The sequence below is a fragment of the Lycorma delicatula genome, chromosome 2 (assembly GCF_047948215.1).
Source record: "Lycorma delicatula isolate Av1 chromosome 2, ASM4794821v1, whole genome shotgun sequence".
NCBI classification, from domain to species: Eukaryota; Metazoa; Arthropoda; class Insecta; order Hemiptera; family Fulgoridae; genus Lycorma; species Lycorma delicatula.
Window position 1 is genome coordinate 35740667 of NC_134456.1, and position 23691 is coordinate 35764357.

Genomic DNA, 23691 nt, shown 5'->3' on the forward strand with positions numbered 1-23691 from the left:
AAAAGTCATTAGCAAGGCGCAGTTTAGAGTTAGGAATATCGAAATCTACAGTGTACGAAGTGGTGAGTAAGAGGCTTAGGCTAAGTCCATATAAGATACAACACCATGAAATCAAAACCAGTGGCAAAGTGAAAAGATTGGAGTTTGCAGCTTTAATTCTTAATAACATTGATGAAAAAAAGGACTGTCATGTCATGTTTTCAGATGAGGTGACATTCCACATTATAAGTCAGTAAATGAACACAATTGCAGGATTTGGGTATCAGAGCCACCACATGAAATTATTGAACATCATCATGACTCTCCCAAAGTCAGTGTTTAGTGTGGACTAATGAATAATTGTATCGTGGGCCCCGTTCATTTTTGTAGAAAGCACACTTAATGGGGATATTTTCTGTGATATGCTCAGACTTTACATCTTTTCACAGATTGACAATACTGAAGAAGAGAGAGGATTAATTTTTTATTGCTACATGGCGCTCTGCCACAATACAGCAACCATGTCCATGCTGCATTAAATATTTAGTTTCAGAACAGGGGGATTGGAAAAGGAAGAGGAAGGCTGATTGCACAGCCACCAAGGAGCCCAGACTACATTTCCCTGACGTCACTACATTTATTTTTGTGGGGGCATGTGAAAAACACTGTTTATTCAGAAAAAATTCATGACATCAACCACCTGTGTGAGAGAATTTTTGCTGCAGTAGCATACATTAAACCCGACATGACTGCAAGTTAGTGGGAAGAGTTGGATTACCCATCATATGTGCACCATTACCAACGAATGGTGCTCATCAAAGTTTTAAACACCAAAAAAACTTCAGAATCTACCCTTTCAGAATATATCCTCATGTGAGTAATACTTTAATAATGCTGTTTGAATAATACTTGAAACCAAGGATTTTTTTTTATAAACACTATACATTATTAACTCCATTTCATAAAGCAAATAAATATTTAAATTATAAACTGATTTCTCACTTATTAATAAATTTATTTTAATTTACTTATCTTGAAATAACTAAGAATTTTAACATTTTCTGAATTTTTGAAATACTTTTATGACTGTTAGTATAAACTAAAAAATTAAGAAATAAGCTATTATTGTAAATAACTATTCTTAAATTACATCACGTACAATAGGTTATATACAACATAAAGTAAAAAATTATAACAGTTTTTGGGGCCATCTTTGTAAAATTGTGGACTTTATTCTTATACAACAGGATCAGCAATTCTTTTTTAAAAAGAATCTCTGAACCTGTAATGCAGGTTATTTACCTGCAATACATCTTATATGCCGGTCTCTGTGGCGTGAGCAGTAGCTTCTTGGCCTTTCATCCAGAGGTTCTGGGTTTGAATCCTGGTCAGGCATAGAATTTTCACACGGGCTACACATCATTCATCTTATCCTCTGAAGCAATACCTAACAGTGGACCTGGAGGTTAAACAAAAAGAAAAAAAATTTAACTTATATACTAGCGGCAATTCTCTTTGAAAAAGAATTGATTCTGCTATAGTTTCTAGAATTCTCTTAAGCACAATGTTGTTAATAAAAATTTTCTTTGTGTTGATTATAAACCAAAATATGATGTTATCATACAAAATACTTTGTATACTTTAAAAAATTTAATGTTTGGATGAACATTAAGATAATACGGTGTTAATTAATTAATTAAAAATTGATTGTTTTATTTGTATCCATTTCTGTTTGGTACATGTTTTACATTTGTCATTATAAAAAAATTTGCAAAAAATACCACATTTTTCTTTCCTTAATAACAATAATTAAACTGAGGATTATATATAAAAAAAATAATGTAGAAATAATTAATGATTGCTACAATGTTTTTCATTTTTATTCTACTACTTATTTAAAAAAATAAATAATGCAGTATTTGAGACTCAAATTTTTTTTAAGTGGTGTGTACTAACCTAAATTGGTGAAAGTGTTTGAAAATTCCATTGCATTTGTACTATTCAGATGACATTTGCCAGGTAGAGTTGAAAGTCTCCTTTAGTCTCTGAAGAATAAAGCCAGATAAAAGAACATTTACGTAATAGCTGTTACTGCACATTTACATCACATCAGACAACATGAATCTATCATCATATCAGACATTTGTAATTGCTTATAATTTAGCATGTTACAGATAGTTTAGATCTTTATTACTTTATTAATTGTTTGTAAATTAGATTCATTGTCATTTAGTCAACTACTGTTTCAAAAGCAAAAACATTCTTTAGCTTCCTTATAATACAGTTTATAATTAATTAACACTAATCAAAATTACAAATTGAAATTGTGATCAAATTTAACTAAAATTATAATTAAATTTTTATACCTAGTTATACAATCGCAGTTATAAACTACAAATAATGATATATAATTACATTAAATCAAACGTTTTACTTATATTTTACTTGTAAAAGCAATAATGAAAATTATAACCCTCTAAATTGTAACTACAATATTGTATCTCCTGCAATATTCATATAAAGTAAATGAGGTAGGTAAATAAGAATTTGCTTTAGAAAATAATTTGATTCAGATTTATGTTTGACATTGAGTTTTAGCTATGATAAAATAACTTTTACTGATATGGTAATGATGTCAATAGCATACACTTACTCATCTGAAGGGAAACTGCACCCAGCATTGTTTAACTTAAGTAATGCAATGGAAGTAATTTATTAATTTTTGCCCTTGGTCCATGTCATTGTAATTCTTATTTTATATATATATATATATATATATATATATACATTTATCATGCTTTTTTTAAAATGTTCCTTGTTAAACTCTAAAATTTTAGTTAATTTTCTATGCAGGACTCAATTCCTACAACTTAATTATAATAGGTTGATGACTGTCCCTACTTCATATTTTGGCTGAAATTATTTGACTAAAACATTCTTATTTTGATCATTCATTATTTATTTATTATAAGTTTACCTGGTCACATTTTAATGCAGTGTCGATAAAATTGGATTAAAGTAGTCACATTAAAAAAAAAATAATAATTTTATGATATTGCAAAAAAAACTTGTAGATTATTAAAATATTTGTGTTATCTTTTTGACTTAAGTTTTTTTTTGCAATCTGAACAGCCTTTATCAGAATTAATTTTGATAATTGGTTAAGTATCATTAGCAGTATTCGTTTGAATAAGTTTATTGTTACATTTATTGCGCCAGGAAGTATTCATTTCTAAATTAGTTCTTAGATTGTACAAATACTAGTGTAATTGAATGTGTTATTTTTAGCATTTTTGTTTTACTTATACTGGTGTTGAAATTTTTTTAAATAAATTTGTGTAGAATGGATTTGTTAGTAATTAGTGGTATGTATTTTGAGTTTGTGTACGTATGTCTATATGCACGCTTTCTATTCTGCTGCAGCTCTGAATTTAAGTTATTACATTTTTTATTGTTTCATTTTGTTAGTTTAAAATTTTTTTTTTTGTTAACGATTATAAACCTTATGTATTTGATGTCTAATTGTTTTATTTCTTTTAAAAAGTGATTGTTGTTTTGTTATGATGTTTATGGTCTGTTATGTATATAAAAGTACAGTTTTGTTTTATTTTGCTGTGTATTATAAATATATGTTTTAACACTTTAAGGTGATAAGAACATTAAAATTTAATGTGTTATGGTAACTTAATGTTTTATTTTAAAAAAACTTATTGTACGAGTGAGTATATTGTTAAATCTAACTTTTTAGTTTTTTAAATGGATGTCTTCCTTTTTTTATTTCTGCATTTATATACAATTTTCTACTATTATATGTTATGTTTGCATTCATAATGTATGCATGATTACATTTTTTTCTTAAATCAAAATATGAGAATTGTATATTTCATTTTTTGACTTGTTACTGTTAATGTTTTTTGGTAATTTAATTGGGATATTACAATTAAATTATATTTCATTTTAAAATAAGTTCCTAAACAATTAAAATTTTCATCACAGGCTATTTATATTTGTAATTTTTACTTAACGTTTTGGGAAATAAATGCGCAGTCAGATATTTTACCAGCTAGCACTGACAAAATGTTACAAGGTTATTATAATCTTTTAAGAATGCTATTTTGGGCAGCTAATAGTGCCTACTGAATTTGAATGCAGTTTCATTAAGTGTACTTCAAAATATTGGGCAATTCTTTCTTCATTTTGTTTTAAAATTAAGTGAGCGATCTATACACCTGCTGTTTTGTAATTATTCTTTGCCATTAAATAAAAGAGGTGTATCAAATATTATATGTTACAAAACATGTAATGCACAGTAGTCTTGAGGTCATTGTACATAACTTGGTCTGCCTGCACTCATGTCAATGTATTTTGTTCACAACTGAACAAATTTTATATGAATTTATAAAATTGGAACTTGAAAAGAATTAATTCTTTTGAGATAAACTGTTACTAATTGACTGTTTTGAAAATAGCAACCTAATCATTCCTAATCACAATTTGTAGCTGATACTTCTTTGCTGAACATTTTATGTTAAAAAGGCTTATTTGGGTAATTACAGCCAACTAAATTCAATAAAATAAGATCCTGAGCATGTTTATGTACTGTTTTAGTAATTTTTTACACAATAATTAACGCTAAGTATAGGAATAATGCTAAGTATAGGAATCAACTGTCAAAGTAAAAAATTTATTATAACCAGAAGACATTGTTATTTTTGTCATTTTAGCATTAAATCATTTTGTTTAAAATTGGACTATTGTTCGTAGAACTATTACTGTTGTAAGTTAAGTTTTTATGTTGCTTTGTAACATAGTGGCAGTAATTACCATAGGCTTACTATTTTACCATAAGTTTAATTCAGATATTTTTATTTAAATTGTTAAATTTGGGTAGTGTACTGATGAAACCTTAAAATGTGTATCATATAAAGAATGACACATATAACAGTTTTTCCTAAAAATTATTTTTCTCCAAACTTGCTTTTGTTCTTAATATTATTGTGTGTGGTCATTCACATAATGTTAATAATTATTTGCTTGCGCTACTCAATCTCTATTAAAAAGATGTGCATATGTGCGCATGCTTCCTTTTATAAAACAGGTGTAATTAACTCAAGATGTATTTTAGGAGTTCAGTACTAACGTTAAGAACACAGTGAGATTCTAATGGATTACTCTCTCTCACAATGCATTCTTTTGCTCAGTAATTATATACAAATGGCTTTATTTTCATAAAAAATTATCTAATAATCATATACATACCACAGCTTATGTCTTGACATTTGTTTTAAACTGCTTTTATTTGACACAGTAATAACTATTATTGGGCTGTTAAGAGAAAGTCAGACTTTCTTAGCTTTCATGGCAGTTTGAATTTTTAAGAATCATGTGGAGGTTCAGATTTGACTTAATAGTGGTGGTATAACTACTACATTTATTTTAAACTGTGTGAAACAAGCTACTTTGGTTGTCCTACTAGTATAATTTTCCTTAATAAAAAAAATTTTAAATTGCTAAAGTTATAATTAGGTTGTAGGGAAATTGCAACTATAGTAATTTTTTTTCATTACGATTAAAATTACTTGGTGTATTTACTGTGTGCAGTAAACACTTTTATTGTTAGCTACTTTTTTTATTTTGTACATCCAGATCACTATTTTTACTGTCATGTTATGGTGCCAATATTGCTAACATTGAATTTTATACTGTTTTCTTATTAAAAGTAGATAATCTATTCTGTGGAAGTGTGAATAATTTAATAATTGAGTAAACATAATAAACAAGTAAATGCCTATAATTATGTAATAAGTCTTCTTGCCTTATTTGAAAAATTAAAAAAAAATTATGTGTATACGCATAGTATACATCTGAACAGTTCATGAGTTTATAAAAGGGTTCTGTGTCAGTCTCCTTGTCTAAAAAAATATTACAAATAAAATAATTCATTGTATAAAATGAGTAAATTATTCTATTTAATGTTTTACATATAATTATGAAAAAATCTTCAAGTCTTACATTACTTAAAGAATTTTTTTACTTGCAAAGATGCCAAAATGTGAATTATTTATATTTAGCTAAGTGTTTTTGAAATGGATTTTTTGTTTTTTATGCTACTATAACTATTTAATCTGTTACATTTCAAGGCTAAACCTTGCTGTAATATTACTACTATGAAGATCATTTTTTTATGTTGGATATTATATGTATGATATCTTCTCAAAACTTTTTAGCTTGAAAAATGTACTGAAAAGATGTAAATAGAAGCTATAAAGTTCCTAAATAAGTGTTATAAAAAATTATGCATAAATCAATTCAGAAAAAGAACACATTTAAACAATCTCTATGTTAACTTTTTTTTAACTTTGCATCAATTAGATGTGAGATTCTAAAATTGAGGTTAATCTTTTATTGTACGCAACAAAGTATTGCTGCTGCTTCTTATTTTACTTAGATTCTTTTCTATCTTTTTAATTGGTAAAATTATTTAAATAAATTTTATTTATTCCATGTTAACCCTTGAAGTGATATGTTTATCTCCTGTAAATGATAAAACAAATTCACAGACTTTTTCTTATTCATGAGTGTTTCACAGAATAGAGAAAATCTTACAAAAGATGAGGTCCTCTAAAGTCTGTTTATTTCTATTTATAGGTACACTTTGTTGAATATTTTTATTTACTGAATCTTTTTTTTAAAATTATAATTAAAAATTATACATTCTGCAGTTTTATTTTTTCCTCAGACATGTATTATTTTCATTTATTGCAATGAAATAATGATGAATAATGTAATCTTTTTGAGTAGAATTTCCACATTTCTTGTCATAGATGGTTTTTACTGTTTTTGAAATGAAATGATACTATTTATAATATTGATTTTTAATATTTGTGTAATTAATAGTAAACTAGTTTTTTAAACACATGAATGTTGTTTTCCATTTGGATAAATGGTTACAAATGTTGGCAAAATTTGCAACCAGAAGCAAGTCTGAAGTGTATTTTTTCTGATTATATTCATGAATATGACTTAGTTAAAAAGAAGATGAACCAAAGAGAAGAGCATAACATATATAATCAATAAAGAATCTCTAGTTAATACTGATATTTTGAAAACCATAAGTTTTGCCATATCTAGGTTTAAGTTTTAAAACAATTCTGTTTTATCATAACCTTTGTATATGTAAACTCAAGAGTTAGTTTGATTGTTTTTTCAGAATTTGATATTTTTCAAATTAGTTTTTACTAACAATAAATTCTGAGAGAACTCTGTAATTTCTGTGTTTAAAATAGTTTTTTATGTTATTTAATTCTTTACTAAAATTAATAACATTGCATAATTTAAAGTTTCAGGTTAAATATAGATTTTTTTTAAATTAGGGTCGATTTATTAATTTATTTTAGAGTATTCCTTCAACTAATATAATAGTTTATTCATTTTTTTTTTTTTTTTGCTAATTATTATTATTTTTTAAACAACCTACGTTTTCTTAATTAGTAACTAACTAAAATAGTAAAGTTTTCAGTCATAAGTTTTACTTTAGTTTGACATTTATAGAAATTAAGTGATGAATGAATAAATATTTATTAAATGAGTAATTTGCTTATTAATTTTGTTATGATTATTTGCTTCATTTGATGTTAAAAGGGTTGTGAAAATTTATGAAATTTTTTTCTGTTTTTTATGAGATTAATTTATGTATCACTTTTTTATTTTTTATTTCTATTTTTGTTATCTATTTATGATTTTATCCTATTATTTAATTATATCACTAATATAAAATATACTAAGTATATTTTTAATTTATTGCAGGTTCACCCATTGTATCTGGTGGCAGTCTGAAAAAATCGCATAGTATTCATCAATCAGATATACAGTCTGAAATACGGTAATAGCAATAATTGATGAATTAAGTTTTTTGTTAATTCTAGTTTATTAATAGATTTATTGAAACTGAATGATGGTTGTTAAAAGAGCTAATAATAGATCAGAGAATTGTTTAGCAGTTTCTTATTACAGAAATTGTATGTTTAACTTAAATTGTGTATTTAAAGAGAAAGTATGTTTTATGATTACTATTAATTTGAGTAATGTTTGAGAATGTGATTTTTAAATCCTTCTGTATTTTTTATAACTATTTTGTATCTATGCCTAATTGCACCCGTAATATAAAATACTAGTGTATATATATGCATAAATCTTAGTGTATCGAATTGAACATGGCAAAAATCATATATATATCCATCTTCCTGAAAAATTAGTATATTTTCATAGTACAGTACCCCAACTTTGCGGATCCAGAGTTACACAATTTTTTAATCTTCCGATTCAAACAAAATTTCCCACTTTGCACGCACTAGTGTTCTGTTCAGTTCACCTTACGACATAGTAGGACATGTTGCGGAGTCAGTGCATAGCTACAAATTATTTTGTGTGTTCGTTGTTGTTTGATTTTTTTATATTGTGTGTTCGTTATATCTACGGAGACTTGATAGACTCTACTATGTCATCCAAATGAAGTAGAACTGATTCTTTTACATCAAACAAGAAAAGAAAAACATTATCTTTAGAATGTAAACTTATCATTATCAAAGACTTCGATGTAAAAATAAAAATTTGTGAATTGGCAAAGAAGTTTGATCTACCAGAATCGACGGTCAGAACAATTACAAAAGGTAAAGAAAAAATTCTTGAAGCTGTGAAAAATGCTCAGTCTTTGAATTCAAGCATTATTCATAAACATCATGGTATGTAAATTTAGAGTTGGATAATGATGACATTCAAGAACTGCTGGATTCACACAATCAGGAGCTGACAACTGATGAGCCCATAGAAATGCATGAGCAAGAACAAGACATTGATAAATCTAATTCTTTAGATCCAGTTCAATTGAAGATCAAATGGTGATCGGAAACTTGACAGAAGGCCTCAGTTCAATTGAAAAAGGGTTATAAATTTTGGAAAACATAAATCCAACAAAGAGTGCATTTCTGCTACAATAAGTAATAAAAAAACTATTAGCTTACTACAAGGAGATTTTGCACGAGAAGAAAAAATCATTGATCCGTCAAGATGACTTTGTTTGATTTTATGAAGCCTTCTACATCAAAATAACTTCAGTTCACATTTTTGCAATCCATAATGCAATCCATTTGTTGTAAGCACTGTATGATCTAAGATTTTACATAGGGTGCTTACATTGCGCATATTGAACTTGGCGAGATCGCCATGCGTAGGGGGTTGGTTGTTGTCTTGTTGCAGCACCTATGTTCTTTAAAGGGTCATCAACATAAGATGTTGCTTAGCACGGAGAAGACCACGATGATGCTTCTCACAAGTCTGTTTTGACAGTGAGGGGGTGAGTCGGCGTATCGATGTCTCAAGCACGGAAAATATTCTGTCCTCACAGAGAAAAATATAAGGGGGATAACTTTTTCTAATTTTTCTCACTTCCTGTTCGTCCCAGATCAAAACCGACCCTGATCTCCACTTGTAAATCATGTGAGCTACAGGCTCTAAATTATTGTTTTCTTTAGTCTCTGATCCCAATTTAACATAATTTGTATGTATTTATATGCAAAATTGTACCTTGACTTACATGGTTATCGCTCGGTCCCACCTGTGCGAATGTTCAGGGTATTACTATATTTTATTTATGACACATTCTATGTGTAGAAGTAAGAGAAGAAGTGATTCAAATTTCTTGATGTAAATTGTTTTATAAGAAGTCTCCAGTGTAAAATTTGTGCAGTTATGGTTTTGAAATGTTCAGTACGTATTATTTTTTTTTAAATGAGGAAAGATGTCCTCTTGTACTCTGATGAGTATGTTTTCCTTTGTTATTCATATGTAGTCATTATAAGTAAAAAAAATCCTATTATTGGTGCTTTTAGATGCTACTAGATTAGTGATTTTTTTATGATATATTTGTACTTTTGTCCAGTACTGCTTCATGTATTAACATAACGCGTTATTTAATTATGAAAAAAAGAAGAGCATTAACATTTAGAATTTAATAAATTGGTTTTGAAAAATCTCCTGAATTTTTATTTGATTAGATTACATGGAAACCAAGTACTAAAGAAAAAAAATATGTTTGGAAAAATGATATAGATTACTGCATGCTTACACAGCAAACATGTATGCATGTATGGATTTTTATATCGGTACATTTATGAAAGAGAGGGATAAACATTTTTCATTTCTCAAAGCAGTGCATAAATATATAAACAGATAAAATTGAACTAATCATTATGAAATAAAACAATTCTTAGTAGTATACATAAGTTGTTTTTTTATGTTTGTACATATATAATATACATACACAAAGAGTATGATCGCTTGTTTAGAGTGCTTAAGAGTCCATCTACAGTAATTCAGTAATTCTTTATTAATTCATCTTCTGTAATATTATATTATTAAGTACATATAATCTAAAATAAAAATAAAATAAACTTCTTCGACCACAGTTGAAATGATGTAACTTGAAGATAAATTATTTGTTAATTCTCTCAACATGAATAAAGTAGTATTGAAGCGTATTTTTACATTCATAAATATTAATTTATATATATTTATCCTTCAAGAATATACTGCCTCTTAACAGGCTGCAAGTGTAATCATTGTTCATGCTATCTTAGGTATTGCTCTTCTTTAATCTAACTTCAATAACCAAAGTAATATGGCCTTCAAATGCTATAAATCTGACTAGGTTAGCCTAAAATAGTTAGCATAAATAGTTCAAGTAATTATTAATTCAAGTAAATTAATATGTTATAAGAAGTAATAATATTATCATAGTAGTTATTACTTTTTTAAATCTGTTTTATCACATTATATGCAACTAACCAAGATCTTGTTGAAAGCTATCAGTAATGGGGTTTATCGATAATACTAACAATCCCTGTCACAGGTTTAGCCCCACTATATGCGTGCAGAACTTCAAAAATTGAAAATAGTTTTCTTTTTTAAGTAATTATGTGTGGGCTGTTGATCTCTAAAGTTATTGCTATTCACAACTTACCAGTTAAAATAAAATGTTCAGATAAAAACTTTTTTCACAAAGTTAAATTTTTACTGAAATCAGGAGGATATTGAAATTGCTTAACACAGCAAAGTCTAGGAGTTTCATCATTCCGTTTTTTGACATTGCAGCCATTGCATATTTTAATCATCTTATCAATTTGAATATCTTTCAAATTCATGGAGCTGATTTCAGGGTGATAATCAAAAACTGATTTGAAATTCCAGATATTTTTCAAAGGTTATTGTGATTTTGAGCCGATAGTATACAATGCTGTACAAGTCTGAAAATGCTCTGGCTTAGATGCATGTTGACTACATTCATAAATTCTAGAAGCTGTAGAAGTTCTTTTTATCTGCCGTCTCTCCGACCTAGGTGTCATGAAAATATTATTACCAAATTGAAAGTCAAATCTATGCCAATTATGTGTATGACTTATCCTGATATAATTTTTTTTAGTTTAGTATATAGAAATCTATAGAGTCCTCTGCTTATGTGAGGATGAGTTCTCGCAGGTTGCCGGCAGATTAGAATATGACATATTCAGTGCATAATAACTTTCTGAAGAAGTCTATACTGATAACAAAATTCAGTGTTCCTCATACTAAGTTTTGTTAAATATGTAAATTCATTCCTTTTAATTTCATTATCAAACTAATTTGTTTTTATGCATAATACAATAATTATACAAATTTATATTTTATAGACTATGACATTATATTTAGTAAATCAGATAATAATTTTCTGAAAGTCCATATTGACATAGACAATGACATAGATCATTGTCTATGTCATTTAATCATTATTTTTATTGTCAATAAAAATTGAGGTAGGCAATATCTATCAATATAGACAAAATTAAATTTACCAAAAGAAGTTCTCATTTATTTATATGATTTTTTTATTTATCATTTATATAATAGTGAGATTGGTGAGGTTTGAACTGTGATAAACATTCTGGGGGTCATAAGAAAACAACAGTTAACATTTCATAACAATAGGGTGTGATCGTTTTGGTGGTTTTTGGGAACTGAACAAAAGACATCTTTTTATATGGTAACAATTAATAATAACATTAACTATATCCATAGATGTTATTGATTTATTATCATAATATATATGATTTTTATTACAGAGGTGATGAACAGTTTGTAGTTCATAGAGGTAAAGGAGTGCCTACATTAAGTTCAGTAGTACATCAAGAAAGTAATAGTGGAAATTCTACTCCTGTTAGATCAGTAAAAGCTGAAGCAGCTGGTAAACCTAGTAACTGGGAGGAATCAAGGCGGAGTTCTTATGCTGGTCGACGATCTCGTCGGAACTCCTTATCTGATGATTCACAGGTATATTTTACTAATATAATTATATTTAATTTAGTTTGCCCCATTTAAATTTATTGATTACTGGCTGGGTTGCCTGCATTGCCTGGGCTTTGTGCAGAGTACAGTAAGGAGGCTTCATTTGAACATTTCTATTTCTTATATATATATTTTGAAAATATATTACTACTACTAAATATTTTACTACTTATACATTATATTATAATAATAATAATCTTATATATATATATATGAGGAGGAGGAGGAGGAGGAGGTTAGTACGGCCTCCCCATATAGTAACCCCACAGTTTTTATTTACGAAAAACAGTTTTATTTGCGAGGGTGATCAAATATGAATGGAAATTTTTTTAAATAAATTTATTGATTAATAATATACACAATTCATACCTTAATCATTTCTCTATATAGTCTTCTGCACAATCTACACACTTTTGCCAATGATTTGAAAGCTTGAATATTCCTTGATCATAAAAAGTTTGAGGATTAGTCATCAACCAATTGCACACGTGCTTCTTGATATCTTCATTGTTTTTGAATCATTCCTCTCCAAGTGATTCTTTCAAGGGTGCAAACAAAAAAATAGTCACAGAGGAACAAATATGGACTGTAGGGAGGGTGGTCGAGGGTTTCCCAATGTTTTTTTCCCCAATTTATTCCTTGTCAAAATCATGGTATGCGGCCTGGCGTTGTCATGGAGAAAGATGACATTTCTGATGGGCATACTCCATCTTTTGTTTTGGTAGGTGGCTTTTGTTGACTGTAGCAGCTGGCAATATTAAGTTGCAGTTACCATTTGTTGATTGTGGGGAAAATCAATGAGTAAAACTCCCCGTAAGTCAAAAGAAAATTTGCACTAGAACTTTTCCGGCCGACAGATGGGTTTTGGCCTTCACTCTGCAACCCTCATCCTTCCTTCGCCACTCCTTAATCGTCATTTTTGACTCCGAAAAATGTAATGGACCCATGTCTCATTACATGTGACATTATGCCTCAAAAAAATCATTCCCTTCATGCCAAAATCGATCCAGAAGTCTCTCACAGATCTCCAACCTGACCTGTTGTTGATTTTTGGTCACAACCTCGGAACCCATCAAGCACTAATCTTTCTAAAGCCAAGATGATCAGTGATAATGGATTGCATTTTCCCATAGCTGATACCCACTTCTGACATGATTTCTTCAACAGTGAACTGGCAATCATCTTCAATAAGCTCTCAGATGGCACAGTTGTTGTCAGCTATGAGAATTGACCTTGTACATTGATCATGACTATTGTTTTTTACATTTTCTCATCTGGCCTTAAATTGTCTGTCCACATATACACTTGGTTCTGGGACAGTGTAGCATCCCCAAACTGTACCTTTTTTGTTGTCTTCAGTCATTTGGTTTGATGCACCTCTTGAAGTTTCCCTATCTAGTGCCAGTCGTTTCATTTTGGTATACTCTCTACATCCTACATCCCTAACAGTTTTTTTTGTGTATTCCAAACGTTGCCTGCCTGCACAATTTTTCCCATCTAACTGTCCCTCCAATATCAAAGCGACCATTGCCGGATGCCTTAATATGTGGCTTAAGTCTGTCTCTTCTTTTAACTCTACTTTTCTAAATACTTCTTTCTTCATCAATGTGCCGCAACACCTCTTCATTTGTCACTTTATCCACCCATCTGATTTTTACATTCTATATCACCACATTTTAAAGGTTCTAATCTTTTCTTCTCAGGTACTCCGATCGTCCAAGTTTCATTTCCATATGACATGATATACATATGCTCTATACATATACTTTCAAAAATGTTTTCCTGATGTTTAAATTAATTTTTGATGTAAGTAAATTATATTTCTGACTGAAAGCTCATTTTGCCTGTGTTATTTGGCATTTTATATCGCTCCTGTTTTGTCCATCTTTAGTAATTCTACTTCCCAAATAACAAAATTCTTCTAAGTCTATAAGTACCATGTATGTTGGTTTGTTTTTCTTTAATCTTCCTTCTGCTATTAATCTGAGTGTTAAAATTGCTTCCCTTATCCCTTTACTTTTCCTGAAACCAAATTGATCTTCTCCTAACCCTTCTTTCACTCTCCTCTCAGTTCTTGTTTAAGCTTCTAGTGTACAGAATTCTAGTTAAGATTTTTGATGCATGTGTAGTTAAGCTAATTGTTCTGTATTCACATTTATCTGTTTCTTCTTTCATGACAGTAAAACACTCTTTGAAGTCTGACAGAACTTCTCCTTTTTTTTGTAAATATTACATACAGTTTAATATAATCTACATAATCGCTTCCTCACCTACACTGAGCAGTAATTCTGCAGGTATCCCATCTATCCCAGGAGCCTTCCTGCCATTCAAATCTTTTAATGCTCTATTAAATTCAGATCTTAGTATTGTATTATCTCCCTTTTCATGCTCTTTGACTTCTTCTTCTTGCTCTACAACACCAGTTTCTAATTTATTTCCTCCATATAACTCTTCAGTATATTCCACCCACCCATTGACTTTTTATTTTGTATTATAAATCTGTGTACCATCTTTATTTAACACATTTAACTTATCTACCACAAAATTCTTTTTAACTTTCCTGCATGCTCCATCTATTTTATCAATGATCATTTTACTTTTCACCTCTGAACACTTTTCTTTAATCCACTCTTTCGCTAATTTGCACTTCCTGTTTATAGTATTTCTTGATTATCAATAGTTCCTTTTACCTTCTTCATTATTGATTCCTTCATATACTTTCTACATTCATCCATCAGCTGCAATACATCCTCTGATATGCAAGATTTTTTACCAGTTCTCTTTGTTCCCCCTAAGTTCGCTTCTGCTGGTTTAAGAATTTCCTTTTTAACATTATCCCATTCTTCTTCTATATTTTCTACATTATCTTTTTTACTTAGACCTCTTTCAATGTCTTCCTCAAAAATCTTCTTTACCTCCTCTTCCTCAAGCTTCTCTAAATTCTACCGATTCATCTGACACCTTTTCTTCAGGTTTTTAAATCTCAATCTACATTTCATTATCACTAAATTATGGTCGTTGTCAGTGTCTGATCCTGGGTATTCTTTGTAGTCGACAAGTTGATTTCTAAATCTTTGTTTAACCGTGGTATAATCTGACTGATACCTTGTAGTATTACTTGGCTTTTTCCATGCACCTTTAAAGTTAAAATTTCCACGGGTATAATGTCTTCATTAGTTAAAAACTTTATGATTATACGTTGTGCAACAGATGACAGAACTCCTTGCTCACTCATTGGTGTACTGACGACAGAACGGAGTGGAGAAGCTAACCAAGCTGGTTCCCCCCTCTCTAACACACTGAACATTAACCCCCACTTCGCCAGCCAGTTCAGAACTACTTGCTGCATAGAATAGCATAATTACTGTTTAAATCTGATTCACCCTCGTATCTCAAAGCTTTTACTGTAAAGCTTAGTAGTGTACTATGTTTTTTGTTTGTCCAGTAGGAGCACAAACAAATAAATTATTTGGCATGCTGACTCTTGAGCAAGCTGCATATAATTTATCCATGTAAAAAACATGAACTTTCCAAGTTAATGCTTGCCACACAAAGTTATTGCTTTTGTGCCTTTTTTATACTCTTAAATGAATGCAGGCTGGATTGAAAACTGCAATAGTTTAAACTCAAAAGGCATATTTGTGTCACTGGGTATCAACAGAATGCGAGGGATAAATACATCTTCAACTGCAGCATTCCCCATAATGATTGTGGCTACTATTTACTTTGGGCAGCCGATTCTTTATGATGAATCTTTTTCTATTGTGTACCTTTTGGCAAGTCAATGTTATGTAATAGAATGATTCTATTTTTTAAAGTTCTTTTTTTAAAGTCAGCTTGTGTGGTGGTGTTTCCAGGATTCCAGTGAATTTAAACACTTTGTAGAGTAATAAACAACTTGTTCAGTATCTACTACTGGATCAATGGGTGAATAGGTAGTAGGGTTGCTAGGAAGCATACAAGGTATGGCTATTAAATAACAAGACTAATGCTGCTCCAGAAGAACTGTGCATGTGCCAAACTCATAGAACCAACAGCTGTATAGTGTGAAGCCTTCTCTTTTTATTGTTGCCACTCCAGTTTCTGTAGACATATTAGTTTGACCTTCGTGTGGATAACATCTGTTTTTTTGTTTTGCCGAAAAAATGGTAAGTGTTTCATTAGAGCAAAGAATTGTCGTAAAATTTCATATGAAACTTGGAAAAACTGTTGCTGAAACTTATCTTTTAAAAAGGTATATGACCACGAATGTTTATTATGTGCACTGGTTTTTGAGTGGTTTTTAAGTGTTTCCAAGATGGCCAAGAAAACGTTGAAGACTATGTTCGCCTGGGTCGGTTTCCATGTCAAAAACGGATAAAAATATTGAAAAAATTTGTAATCTGATCCAATCTGACCATCGGTTAATTATTTTTGTCTTTATTCAAGGTCCTTGCTTTACTCAGTGAAAGTATAAGAAAAAAGTGACCTGAATTGTGGAAGAACAATTTTTTCTAGCCGAGTTTTCTTAGTTTCTTGCCAAGTATAACATCCCAGTATTAGACCATTCACCTTATTCGCCTGACATGACACCATGTGACTTATCTGTTCCCCAAGGTCAAATTTGCATTAAAAGGAACAAGATTTCAGACCGTTGAAGCTGTGAAAGAAAAAGCAGTACGTATCATGAAAGAGCTCACCAAAGAAAATTTTCAGCATTGTTTCAAACAGTGGAAAATTCACATGGAGCATTGTAGGGATAGAGGAGGGGTGAATATTGAAAGTGATAATAACTAAATATGTATAAATTTAAAATTAAATATTTTACAGTAGTAGTCTTGTTATTTTATAGCCGAACCTCGTATCTTGTATGAGATCATTGACATATTTAATGCTGTTGTTTTTGGGAGCTCAAATGGCGCTTTTACACAGCCGTCGATGCCAATTGTAATTTTTGTGTATATTCAGAAATCTTTTATTATAAGTTCATCAAGTTAAGAGACCATGTTGCAGAAATTTGAGGGAAATGAAATTAAACTGGTAGTGGAGTTTACAGGAAATTCTCCATTTCCAGGTAATAGAAAATGTGCAAAATGCTCTACAGTTAAGTAATGCTCTACTCATAAGTAAACTTGTATGTTTGTTTTGAGGTTCATTCTATTGTTTCCAATTCTGGGAAAGTGTTAACCATTCTTGCCTTCTCAGAAGGTAAGAGGATATTGCAGATCATCGCGTGGTAAGTTTCTGGAATCTGCAGAAAATATTTGCTCCGTCTGAATAATTATGTCAATGACGATCTTACTGTTTCTGATCAACAATAAGTGTGGCCTATGGCTGTATCGTTAATTATTGATGTGTTGAAGTGTCATTTATGTTCACTGGATGGCCTCTTGCTTGTCAATAGGTTTACTTGTATTAGTCATCCTTTCTCATGCTGTCTTAAACAATTTTGTGGCAAATTTGGGCTTGAACCTTAAAAGTAAGCATAAAATCATATTTTTACACTACAGATGATGCTACAAACAATGTCGTTTGAAAGCTGGAATTGTTTCACCTTACATTTTTGCGCAAATGTTTGGTATCTGCTGTGCTACCAGATAAGTAAAACAGCAGTGGCTCAGGAGGCAGTTTCACTAACCCATTTGAGCAACACATCCCAGCTCACCTGGGGTATGATGCTCAAATATTTACCTTATATTAATTTACTTGACATGGTTACGTATGACATCCGTTCGTCCTATTATGACTTTAGGATGAGTATACTAATCACATCCAGTATTGTAATTAAATCCAAAGTATTTTGTAATCCTGGGCGACAGAGTTAAAGTGTTTCTTTGTACATTGTGATGGTTCCACATTATTCAGAGAATCTAATGGGTATTATTTTTGGAAATAAAAAATATAAGAATTAAGTCACTGGCACTGACTTAATTTTGGTTTCCCTTTTAATAGTTAACTGTGATACTCATGGCACTTAATGATGATAACTGTTCCTCATTTGGACTTATATTATGAAGAAAAATTAGTGAAATAAAATAAAATACTTTAGTTTGTTATACTGCAGATAAATGTTCTTTAGATTAATTTGTTCAATAAATAGATTATTGTTGTTTATTGTTAAATTGAAAAAAAGTATTTTTATTTCATGTAGAATTTTGTTATAAATTAAAATATAACGTCTTGTTTTTTAGTGATCTTTTTTTGTTCAATTGTATTTTTGATGAAGTTTGTTGTAAATATTTTAAATATTACTAAATAGTAAAGTATGGTGTATCCTGATTTGTTGTTGATTATAACTTTTCTATCCTCATTAGATCATCCTGATATGTAGCTGTTTGGTAGCAGCAAGTAAGTGGCATTTTTCTTTTTTGTGTGCTACATAACCTACGCTTCATATCTGATACCAACAGAAAAAGGAAATTCATATGAGAAAAGATGATGAAGGAAAAGGGGCATTCAATTTTTGAAATAATATGTTAAAAAAATTATCATTCAAAAATTTTCAGAAAATAGAATTACTAATAGTTAAAATCTTTGTGAATGATTTTATCTGATTTGTTGTAAAAGTAACTGGAAAATCAATTCCAAATCCTAGATAATAATAATTACTTTTTCTTTTTTTTTTTAATTTCATAACCAACATCTTTCTTTAATATTAGTGATGAATAAGGAAAACTTTTTCTGTTATTAAGTATTTTTTTTTACTAATAAATCTTGGAAAATTTGTTAATTTCAAGAATGTTTAAACATTTTTGTAAATCGTAGCTTCATTATGCAAGCCTTACATCATTTGTGGATAAAAAAACAAATTAATTGAAATGAAATCATTTAATAGAAAATTAGTGCAGCGATTATGTGACAGTCTCTTAATAAAACATGATATCATTATTTCTTTCAGGAGTATTATTGTTATTTGATTGCATGCAGTGAAATAATTTGGCTCGATATAACATGAGAAAAAGTATTTTTGTATCTTATAATTTTGAGGCTGTGGCATTATTTAACTTTTATACTCATACACAGTATGTCTGAAAAGTTCCTGAACTAAATTAATTAAAAATACAGATTAAATGAATTTACTCACATCAGCTCTCTATATAGAACCCTCCCCTAGTTATAAACTTGTTGCAGCCCCAGTAGAACCCGTCAAATGCTCTGGAGAAATCACTTTGTGGGATTGCCTTCAACTGCTCTGTGCAAGCCCTTTGGATGGCCAGAAAGTTGTCGAAAAAGTGGCTTTCATCTTTAACTTGAGTTTTGGGAACAAAAAGGTCTGCTGGAGCCAAGTCAGGTGAATAGGACAGGTGATTCCAACTGCCGGGATCCTGGTACTTGGGCCGAATTCGATGAATGTAATGCATCGGGTGTTTCATTACTTCCAAATAAAATTCAGAATTCACAGTTTGACCAGTTGTGCACCCACTTTCACAACGTTTTCGTCATGTACATCTGTTGACTGACTCCCTCTTCGTTGTCATTCAACGACTCTACTGTCTTTAAACTGTTTCTACCATGTGCATGTTGTAGTATGAGCATCACTGAATGCTTGCTGTATCATAGAATAAGTTTCAACAAAAGATTTTTGAAATCTGAACATAAAATTTTATCACACTTCTCTGTTCCATGTTGTGAGCTTGCACAAGGTCACATGAATAGACATACGTGGCTGAATATAACGCAAGATTGGAGTAGCGAAACGTGATGAAATTTTGTACACATACTTGTCACACATCTTAGTACATAATTCCTATGGTTGTCCAAGAGATGGCACTACTTGTATCGACTACAGAAATTTAATTCGGAAACTTTTCAGACATACTGTGTATCTCCTATTATTATGTGTCAGCTGCTTTTACCAATTACATTTTGTCATTTCATATTACACTAAAAAGTTATAACAAGTTTTCATTTGCAGGAATAAGAACTTATTTGTTAATTTTTAGAAGGACTGTATTCCTTCAAAAAAGAAAGACTGATGTAGTTCTATGAGTAAAAATAGTTAGACTGACTTTTTATGATGAAAGAAATCCTTTTCTCATTGTGAGACTGTCTCTCAATGATACCAAGTGATGGTAGTAGTACCTTAAATGCTAAGAATTTTCGACAAGTGATTATGTGTAATCATTGAGGTTTTATCATTCATTTCCATTCAAAGAGCATGATTAGTTGTGGCATACTTAAAAGAAATTTTATGCAAGTGTTTTTCCTATTTAAAAAAAAAAAACAGAAATAAATGTTTACATTTTTTAGAATTTAAAAAATCCTCTCAAGGAAATGGTTTAGTATCACCCAGATCATCCTTTATCATGAATGTTTGCCCTCCTTTTGAAACATTTTATACAATTTTTTGTTTTATTAACATCATATATTGCAGCCAGTTGTCTATGAATACCATCTGGTATAATCTTTTGAAAGTTCAAACTAAAAGTATCACTTGAATTTCATAATTTGTTACTTGTGCCAATTCATTTTAAAACTGTACAGTTTTGCAACTTACCAAAGGGTAAGTTATGTAATTTAAGTGACTGAAGAGATGTGAAGTAGTACATCAGACATGCCACAATCCTCTAAATCAGACAACCTTGAATCTTGTAAATTAACCAATCTTTGCAAGTTTGCACTATTTGAAACTAATGAGTGGTTATTTTTTTCAAGATGAGCTTCCTAGTTATTTTATTTTTATTTTTATTTTTTTTGTAATCTAAAATTCATTACAAAAAGTAAAGTTACAGTTATTTTTAATTTATACATCTATTTGTTATGCAAACAAAATGAGGTTTTGCAGAGAGTAGAAAGTTCATCTCAATCTATGTTAAGAATGAATATGAATGTATAAACATGCTTTTCTGCTTTTCATATAATTTCAATTGCCTTTTTTTCAACAGTGTATTACTATGTAAATGTATTATGCATCTGCAAAGTGGTTTCTTTTTTAACCAGTTAAGTTTAGATATGAACAAATGGAGAGAGAGTAATTTTTTAAAATTGCTAAAGTAGCTTTCAATTGCTAAAGTGGCTACTTGTCTGTTGATTATATCTCAATAGAAAAGTAATTTTCCTGAGCTGTAAACCATAAGTGATGTTGTGGTGCATACTATCATATCTTGGCATGTTGTAATGTCATAAAGTGTATTGATATCTAATAAACATAAATACTATACATCTTATAATTTGTGGATAAATTGTAAATTTGTAAATTTACAATTGTAATTTGTAATAATAATTACAAATATTTGTGGATAATTTGTATCTTTTCTGAATCTTGGCAACCTTGTGGTAGCTTAGATTCAGTCTTTTCGTGAATCTTTTGCTCATTTCTACCTTATCCCCCAGTTTCATTATTGCAATTACAAAAACAATAGTTTATATATTAATATTGAATTCTTTTCTCAGTTAACTCTTGAGAACTTTGGTGGTTCACAAGAAAATTTACATCTACTCGGTAGAAACCCAGACAAAGAACCGGCTGTACATGTAGGACGAAGAGATAGTAGTGCTTCTCGATCTAGTCTTAATGACAACAAGAGTACAGCCCTTCATAATGCACTGCAGGAACAAAATGGAGACGTCTCTGGTAAGTGTAAATAATCTGTAAAGAATAGATTTTCATCTCTCTTTAAAGTGATTATTATATATTATTTAAATTACATTCAGATTTCAGGGTAAGTATTAAAGATGGACTTATCTTGGAGATACCAAAGGAGTGTATGTAAAAGGAACTTTTATTTTCTTTTGTTATATCTAGAATGTTAATTAAGGGTCCTTATCTTCATTTTTTAATATTTATTTTAATTAGTAATTTTTACTTTTTTGTTTCCTTAAATTCTAATTTTCAAAAATAAAATTTTAAATATCAGTTTTGTAGACCATTTACAGTTCCTATTAAAATAATTACCAAGTATGATAAACCAAAGAGGTTTAGTGTAGTTTATTGAAGTTGTTTGTGCTTATAAATTATTGATTGTGTATGACTGCCAATGATATTATTTGCTGCTAATAATTGCCTGCCTGGATATTTCATTTTGCCAGTTTGTTCCCTGTTGTGCCACAGGTTGTTAAGAGAGTTGCCTGTAATTTAGTGACCGCTATAGCTTCAGAAATAGAAGGTGCTTCTATTAAATTTATTTATTTATTTTTTATACGTATTCATATATTTACTTTTCAGTGAAAATGTAAATGCTATTTTCATACCAATAAGTTAGTTTTCAGTAGTTAAATGAGTGTAGATAAATTTGATAGAGAGAGAGTGTGAAAGAGAGAGACAGATTTTGATTTGATCTTTTATTATTGATTACAAATTTTTATTTTTAGATTAAAAAATTATTCATTCTTTACTTATTCTGTTTATTAAGATAGACTTGAGAAAAATAATTATCTAACTTAGGAAGAAAAAACTGGCAAATCCAATTGGTTTATTAACATTGTAAATTGTCTAATTAAAAATTTTGATATTTGCTTTAAATAGTCTTTAATGCTTCAAATTGCTTTAATGTCTTTTTAAATCATAAAGACCCTTTTTGATTTTTGTTTAGAAGTAAAGAAAGTAACGCATAGAACAAATGCAGATGAATCACGAGAAGTTCATAGCGAACGATCTAGCCCAAGCCCAAGTCCAGGATTAGTAAAGAAAACGACATTTGCAGCCATGCCTCAGTGTACAACAACATGGCAACAGCAACAACAAGCTGTGCAGAATCAATCTAGTGATCCATCTTCAGAGAATGGTAAGATGTTATTTTTTTAGTGTATTTAATTTTAGTTTACTAAAGTATCGATTATATGGTTTTAAAAAATAATTTTTTTATTCCGATAAATTAAGTAACGTTTAAAAATATAAACAAATTTTTTTACTTTCCTTTTTCTTGTATGATATTAGAACTTCCTTAGATAGATTTTAGGAACTCTTGTTTTGTTGAATGAGCGTCAATTATAGTCTAGTGCCAACTATACTTGTTACAAAGTAATCCATATTGTTTGGGAATAATTTTACATAATCTCATATCTTCATTGAATCACTCACATTAGAAAGCGGTATATGTCTAAAGCTGTATCCTAAATAGTATACATTGAATGTAGCTGTGGCAGTAAATAAAATTATAAAATGTACATATATCTATATATATATATATGTAATAATTGTTTGTTCATTGTATCTTGGTGAATTTATTTGTCATCATATTTCTCAGTGACTGCCAAGCTTTACTTAAAAACTCGGTTCTTTCATTAGAAAATTAGGTGAAAACTTCTGGGTTCAAATTTTCGGTTTATAAAATCTCTTGTGCTTTTCTCATTTATTAATGAGAAACAAAGAAAAAGGCACTTATTAATGTACGTAACCAAAATCCTCAGTATCGTATC

General features: G+C 29.7%; 1 protein-coding gene across 7 annotated transcripts in view; it reads left to right on the forward strand.

Moving 5' to 3' along the window:
• Positions 1–23691, forward strand: part of Patronin (calmodulin-regulated spectrin-associated protein patronin) — a 444149-nt gene that overhangs the window by 323992 nt on the left and 96466 nt on the right. For all 7 annotated transcript variants that reach the window (XM_075358663.1, XM_075358666.1, XM_075358669.1 and 4 more), the window contains 4 exons: positions 7786–7861; positions 12132–12339; positions 21727–21907; positions 22866–23057. In XM_075358663.1, the coding sequence (XP_075214778.1) occupies positions 7786–7861; positions 12132–12339; positions 21727–21907; positions 22866–23057 (657 nt within the window). The remainder of the gene's footprint in view (positions 1–7785; positions 7862–12131; positions 12340–21726; positions 21908–22865; positions 23058–23691) is intronic.